General features: G+C 36.6%; 1 protein-coding gene across 1 annotated transcript; it reads right to left on the bottom strand.

The window, feature by feature from the left end:
* Window positions 1–786: 786 nt before the first annotated feature.
* On the bottom strand, window positions 787–7,308 carry LOC310725505 (putative C-type lectin domain family 20 member A). Its single transcript, XM_083540519.1, has 5 exons — window positions 7,224–7,308; window positions 4,942–5,298; window positions 3,899–4,228; window positions 3,713–3,816; window positions 787–2,009 (listed from the first exon to the last, which is right to left on the bottom strand). Exons 1-5 carry the CDS (start codon window positions 7,294–7,296, stop codon window positions 1,911–1,913), a joined length of 963 nt encoding a protein of 320 aa, XP_083396645.1. The 5' UTR covers window positions 7,297–7,308; the 3' UTR covers window positions 787–1,910.
* Between the last annotated feature and the right edge of the window lie 418 nt (window positions 7,309–7,726).

The raw sequence follows: 7,726 nt of genomic DNA, 5'->3' as shown, positions 1-7,726 counted from the left end.
CCAAAACACCAGCTGAAATTAATCAGTAATTAAAAATCAACATCAGTGGTCAGCTGGTTCAATCCTAACTGATGGCCTATATAAAGGTGTCCCATTACCAAGGTGTCACACAAGAAACATTTTATTATTGGGTAAAAGCTAAGAGCTCTCTTAAGACTTACGCTTTATTGTTGCAAAACATACTGATGGGATTGGTTACAGAAGGAGTTCTAAACTTCTGAATGTTCCAGTGAGCACTGTTGGGGCCATAATCTGGAAGTGGAAAGAACATAATTTTACCATAAACCGGCCATGACCAGGTGCTCCTCGCAAGATTTCTGACAATGGAGTAAAAATAATTATCAACAGAGTTGCCTAAACGCCCAGGACCACTCGTGGAGAGCTTCAGAAAGACCTGAAATTAACAGGTACAATTATTTCAAAGAAAACAATAAGTAGCATGTAACCACCAGGGCCTGTATGCACGCTCACCACACAATCCTACACTGCTGATGAAGCTCATTTAAAGTTTGCTGCACAACCTTTGGACAAACCAGTGAAATACTATTAGAATATAGTCTGGTCACATAAGACCAAAATTGAACTCTTTGGATGCCATAATACATGTTTAACATCTGGTAAAAAATGTAATGTCAATTGCACCTTAAGAAATGTATTAACTAAGAAAAATGATGACGTTTTCAATACTTATTTTACCCGCGGTATATTCCGTGGTGCATGAATTCCAAGAAGCACGCAAAAAGATTTGCCATAAGTTTGAAAGAGAAAAAATTACAAACCCATCTAATTTTGAAGAGGTTTTATTTTAATATAAATCACTCAATTTTATCACAGAACCACATGTTTTTTACTACACATCGTATCTTCATCAAAACAACAAAAAATTCATCAGAAAATGTTACAGTAGCTAAATATTGCATTTGAATGGCTATAGTGTTTGGTCCTTTTCAGACAGAAGTTGATGCAAATTTATGAAGAAACGCAGGGAGCTCAATTTGTCATGGAGCGTAAGCAAAATGCAAAAAGAAAAAGAAGTTGCAAATGAGCTGGAAAGACAAGCAGCAAAATAGTAGTAAAGAATAAATCCAGCCTGACCTCAACCTTCACAAAGAAGTGATTTCACCATAGGATGTCAATAATCTAAAGTGACATAAGTGGATTTCAACTCTGAAATAATTGACAACCTTTTTTTTCAGGTCCACCCTGTCAACATATTTCAATTCCCCAGAGACTCCATGGCTTTCCAACATGGCCACTGTAGTCTAAACTGTACCTGCTCACAGTCATGGAGATTCTCCCTAAGCTCACCTTTGCTACAATCATATGCACACATTTTTGTTTTAGATGTTCACTCAGAAAACATGCTGTGAAGTATTCACACAGTTTTGTCTCTTCTGTTGATGTTACAAGCCAGTTTCCTATAACTGTTGTTCTGGTTTGATGTTGCCTAGTTCTTTCCTTATTGTCAAAACTCTCTCTAATTTGTCTAGTTGGTAAATGGCCTGACAGTAGCCTGTTTTTTATTTCTGATTGTCTGATTATTTGCAATGGCTCTTATTCAAGGTATTTTCCTGCATTAATTATTTATTCCAACATCATCATTATTCACAACAGCATCATTACTTTTTAAATCAGGGCATATGGGGTTATTTATCATGCATTACTGTCACTTTTAAATGTAACGTTTACCTAAATTCACAAATGAAAGACATAGAAATGCATTTTGAAACATGTTGCAGGTGATAATGTCCTGTGACACATTTCATTTAATGTCATATGTTTTATTTATTAATTTATTTTACATATACAGTAAGCATACCTCTAATCATTATCAGATCTAAAAAGTAACAGCTATGTGTATCAGATCAAAAAAGGCAATTCCAAAACAGCTTAGTTTTACACCACTGACACTAAGATTGAACCTTCTTGAAGACACGTCCATCAGGCCTGATTCTCCAGCTCAGTTTGACATTTTGATCAATTCTGTTTGATTTCAGTTTTTGTTCAATCTGCAGAAAAAACACACACAAACCAGAGACAATTTAAATAGTAAAACTCTACACTTTGCATTAATGTATGTTGTGATTAATGTCTTGGTACTGTCAGTAGGTGTCAGTAGTTAACATCTCAACTATCGATAGGGTGTTGAAGAGACACCACATGAGCATGAAACAGCTGCACTGTGTACCATTTCAAAGGAATAGTGACAGAGTGAAGGAGCAACGGTACCAGTATGTACAGGTAAAACATGTATGGGCATACTTTATCTAATTTACATAAACTTCTTATAGTGACTTATATATATATACAGTATATATATAATACAGCATGTGTGCATAACTAATTGGGTATCTTCTGGGTTGTAGCATATAATGGAATTGGAGTCAAGTGAACCACCCTACAACTTTATATATGTGGATGAGGCTGGCTTCAATCTAAACAAAGCAGAAGATGTGGTCGAAATGTCATTGGCCACAGAGCTACTGTTGATTTGCCAGGCCAGCGGGGAGGAAATATCACTATGCGTGCTGCTGTGTCAGAGCAGGGTGTGCTATCTCATATTTCCCTTATAGGCCCATACAACACACAGCATCTCCACACCTTCTTAGAGACCCTCTATAGGGTTCTCATCCCTGATGATGAGAGGGGTCCATTTTTAGATGATTTACCAAAGTATGTGATACTTTGGGATAATGTAAGTTTCCATCACTCAAACACCATTAGGCAATGTTTTCTGACCTTTAACAGGATGCTGATGCAATTTTTCCCACCCTATTCCCCATTCCTCAACCCAATTGAGGAATTTTAACAAGCATGGAGGTGGAAGGTCTATAATTGCCAGCCACATACTCAGATGACCCTACTGGCTGCCATGGAGGCAGCATATGAGGACATCACAGCGATAAGACATTCCAGAAGATCTTTTCCATGCTGTTTTGCAAGGGATGATATCTGTTGTAATGTGGATGAAAATCTGTGGCCCGACAGACTGGGACGTCAGGGGGTAGAGACAGATTACACTGTATAGTGCGGCATGCGCAGTTATGCCTAAGAAGTGTTTCCTATGTTTAACTTTTGGAATTTTAATTTGTGTCTTTTTATTTTCTATCACAATGACATTATATTGCAATTTCTTTTGTCAGTCCACTAGTAAAGAAGAATAAAAAAGTGTGAATCCTGTCCAGTCTCTTACAATCAATATCCCTCATTCAGTAATGTATAAATTTATGCTGTTGGAATTCATAGTTGCCACTTAGAAGAAATTCAGCCTTGTGCATTTTCAATATTTGTAATCCAAAACATATTTTACATCAGGAAATACTAAAAATTAAGCATTGTCATATTGAAAGAAATGACTAAACATTTTGACTATCTTGTCCGTAAACAATGATAAAAGGACTTGTTATTTTGATAGCAATCTTATGTTCATTGACACAAACACTTAATTTTGAGAGACGTAATAAGGATTTTGAGCAAAAAACAGGCTTTTGCAAGAAAAATCCAATGTATTGTGCTGTTTGTACACATTGTTTTGAGAATGCACTTATGATTTGCAAATCTTAAGGGTGATTCGAGAAATGCTCCAAAGCAACTGAGAAAAACTGTAATATGACGGATAAGAATGAAACAGGTGGGAGATATGGCTCAATGGGAGATCAGTTTCCCTTTAAGAGTAAAAGTTAGCTACTCTACTACATGACAGGTTACATACTTTATACAGGATCACAGCTTGCACTGATGCATCGTTCAGGTTCGTCATTTCATCACTAGATATTTTCACCTCCGTGATCTGTTTTTTGATCATTGAGTCCACATCTATAGAGGAAAGCAAACATACAGTCACAAAGACATTTCTAGGTTATTATTTCTCTGCTACAGGCATAATCAATTGAATCACCTCCATAACAGACAAATGGGTGCAGGGCAGTGCAGCTGTCATTCATCCATCTTCCTGATTTTCCTGCCACCACAGCAGCACAGTCGCCGGTTCCAACACTTGATGGTCCCAATGCCCAGTTTCTGAAACGACGGCTCCATTGATCAGACCACTGCCAGTTGTCTAAGAACAAGCCGATCCAGACAGAAAGCCATCTACCGACTACACTGTTCACTTTGTTCTGTTCCCAAGGTGAGCGGATGCGAGCCAGGTCAGTGTAGGTGCTTCTACAGTAACTCTGAGCATCTTGCCAAGTTTTTGTACTATTGACCATGATGTAACCCGTACCCTCTGTAATATAATTTTAATAAGCATGGAAAGTATCAAAGTTAATAGAGTTCCTGTTATAGTAATCCTTCACTCCAAAATAATTGATACTAGATTGCTTTCTTTGTTTTGAATTGAAACTGAGAAGCCTCAATTTGTAACATTTAAAAACTACTCGTTAATCAGAGAAATCATCACACAGCTGTCGATTATGGAAGCGCATTGCATTCACAAAGAGAAAAAAAATCACAGAAAGAATCTCATAAAGACTTAGTATCTCATAATTATAACTTAGCATCTCATAATTATGACTTAGTGTCTCATAATTATGAGTAGTATCTCATAATTATAAGATCCTGATCTTACTATTATGACTTAGTATCGCATAATTAGCTAATTAAACTAATATACAGTTATCAAGCTAAACCAGAGCTTGCCCCAACTTCTCATAATTATGAGATATTAAGTCATAATTATGAGATAAGTCCTAATTATTAAATACTAAGTCATAATTTTGAGTTAATAAGTCATATTTATGAGATAATAAGTCATAATTATGAGATCCTTTCTGTGATTTTTTTTTCTCTTTGTAAATGCAATGTGCTTCCGTAGTCTAATATATTTTTAGCTAATTAATTTTATTTCAATGTAATGAGTTTAAGGCAAATCTTTTGTACAAAATATATCTTTATATTTTATATTATTACTTTATAATTTATAAGTATTAATTGACTCACCACTGTAGCATACAAAATATAGTAGTGTCTGACAGTCATTATCATTCCATAGACCATTCATGTGTGATACACATTGTCCAATGCCACCTGGGTTTCCTTTAGCCCAGTTAAAGTAGTCAGATAGAGGCTCATCTCCCATAGACCAGCACCAGCTTGTACCCACTGCTCTCTGCAGTCCAACCCATAAAAGACCAGTATAGCTAAGATCCACCTGATTCATCACTCTGTACACATCGTCCAGACTGTCCACTGTAGCCAGATCAGTAAACCTCACTCTACAGTAACGCTGAGCATCCGACCAGGTCTTCAGGTATCTTACAGCATGGTAGAGCCTCGAAACAGATTGAAATGGTGGAGCTGAAAATAAAAATTGTATGTGTCTATGTTAACAATGCAGTATTTTTCCCATGTTCCAATTAATGTTAAATCTACAAAATGCAAAATAAGCAAACTGAAGAAAAATCTAAATCAATCAATATTTTATGTAACTACTGTTTTGGGTAAATGTTTGGAGGGTGAATACCATTTTACTAAAGCAAGCTCCAAACCTCTACACTACAACTGTGCCACCTACATTATCTGGAGCAGTTCAAAATCAATATTTGTCTAATAACATGACAAAAACATGAAGAAAAAAATGAATACAACCTACTCACCAGAGATGCAGACTCATAATTTGCACCACTCCCTAAAGGCTGTAAGCCAGTGGTACGGCTCTTATTCACTGGTCTGGAAGTGGCAAACAAACCTTTTGCCTGGATGAGACAAGCTAGCTAGCTTCGGGGTTGGCCAACCTCCCCTTACGATGTCTAGCTTTTCTTTAAAATGGATTTTCAAGTATGTCCGAGACCAAATAAATTTCTCTTCCTCTGTAGGCGTAAAAAGTCTAACTCAAATGTATTAATGTGCAGAGCTACAGACATGTTTTGCCAGTTGAACTTGGCTGTAACAGTTTCCCTCTGACCAACCAATCAGAGGGCGGAAAAATGCTGACGCTATTCTGGGCCAGCTTGAGGAGAATTTGAAATCTGATTGGTTAAAGAAACAGACCCATTGCTAATAGAGACTAAGGTAAAAGTGCCAGCAGTACAGACTTTGAAGACCCTGTGCAGATTAGATTGACATGGCAGCACATAGAGGCTGAAATCTGATTGGACAAAAATTTTAACATTCGCATACACATACTGGAAGCAGTGCAGCCAAAGACTACAGACCAGTGACTCTAATGTCCCACATCAGGAAGACCCTTGTGAGACTCGTCCTCCAACAGCTACAGACCATGATCAGCCCACATACTCTACAGATCTACTCCAATTCACATAACAACAGAAACTTGGAGTTGAAGACTTTGACTTTGGATAGTTGCCTTGCTTTTGGTCTCCTCTGATTCAAAAGGGGAAACAAAAAACAAGATGTTTGGGACAACTTACCTGCCATGGTCCCTCAAAAATGGTGTGCAAGTTTACCTAGAAGAATTGAGGCTGTTTTGCAGGCAAGGGGTAGTCACACCAACTATTGATTTGATTTGGATTTCTCTTCTGTTTATTTAATTTATATTTTATTAAACTATTAAAACTTCTATTTTTAAAAGTCAGTTTTGCTTAACAGCATTGTTTTATACCTCCCTAAATTTATCAGAATGTTGAATAGGCATACAGAAAGTATTCAGACCCCTTTTCATTTTTTTTTTTTTTGTTATGTTGCAGACTGATACCACAACTTGAATTAGGGTATTTTCTGAGATTCTTTTTTGTAAAGCCTCTTAAGCTGGTCACATAGGATGGGGATAGCTGGTAGCCACTTTGGGGTCTCTGCAGAGATGTTCAAAACTGAAATAGAGTTTTTTTTATAGGGTTTGAGTCAAAGTCCTGGCTTTTTTGTCATTAAAGTATATTTCAGTTTTTTCTTTTTAATGAATTTATCAACTTTTCTAGAATTCTGTTTTCACTTTGTCAAAATAGGGTACTGAGTGTAGACTAATGAGAAATATTTATTCGAACATGAGGTATCAGGCTGCAACATAACAAAAAATAAATAAATGAAGAGGGTCTGAATACGTTCTGAATGTATTGTATAGATAAATTCTGGGAATCTTGCAGATATGCACAAACTTTGATAAAACACTTAAATACAACATTTGCAGTTGATACATCCATACATACACATCCTTCATGTAAATTAGCTTTTGATCTCCATTTCTCACTTGTATCTGTTATCTGTATCAAATCTTTGAAGTAGATTTTTTTTCAGGAGTAAACAGATCTAATTAAGTGGATACCTACCTCCATAGCAAATAAATGGGTTTTGGAGAGTGCAATCAAAAATGTTCCACTTTCCAGAGTCAGATATCACCATGGCAACACATTTATTAATACGGCTTGTCTCTATTTTTGATATTCCAGTCCAGTACCGGAATGGAAAAAAGCTGTAATCAGACCACTGGGCCGAGACCAGACCAACAAATGCTTCTCCAGGCACAATTGACTTGATTTGGTTCTGCTCAGTAGAGGTTTTCATTGTGGCAAGTTCTGCATAGTTTTTTCTACAGTAATCACAGGCGTCTGTCCAATTCATGTAAATTGTGATTAAGATGAACTTACTGGTGGCAGTTGGTGAGTCTGTTGAAAGATAGAATGAATAAAAAAACAGATACAGATTTTTTCATGATCACTACAAGGTTTTCAAATCAAATCGTATTTGTCACATACACAAAGGGTACGACATGCAGTAAAATGCTTTAGGTTTTTGCATATCCCAACTTATCTGGAAGCTGGGGTCAGAGCGC

Source organism: Silurus aristotelis (genome assembly GCF_946808225.1).
Source record: "Silurus aristotelis genome assembly, chromosome: 4".
Classification (NCBI taxonomy): domain Eukaryota; kingdom Metazoa; phylum Chordata; class Actinopteri; order Siluriformes; family Siluridae; genus Silurus; species Silurus aristotelis.
The sequence above is the reverse complement of the archived record's forward strand: the minus strand, read 5'-3'. Positions and strand labels throughout refer to the sequence as shown.

Excerpts from the sequence above, each read along its gene's own strand:
- LOC310725505 (XM_083540519.1), bottom strand. The coding sequence starts at position 7,296 with ATGGTGATATCTGACTCTGGAAAGTGGAACATTTTTGATTGCACTCTC. Across the intron at positions 4,229-4,941 it reads ATATTTTGTATGCTACAGTG|AGGGTACGGGTTACATCATG; the intron begins GTGAGTCAATTA and ends ATTATATTACAG. Across the intron at positions 2,010-3,712 it reads AAGCTGTGATCCTGTATAAA|ATTGAACAAAAACTGAAATC; the intron begins GTATGTAACCTG and ends TTTTTTCTGCAG.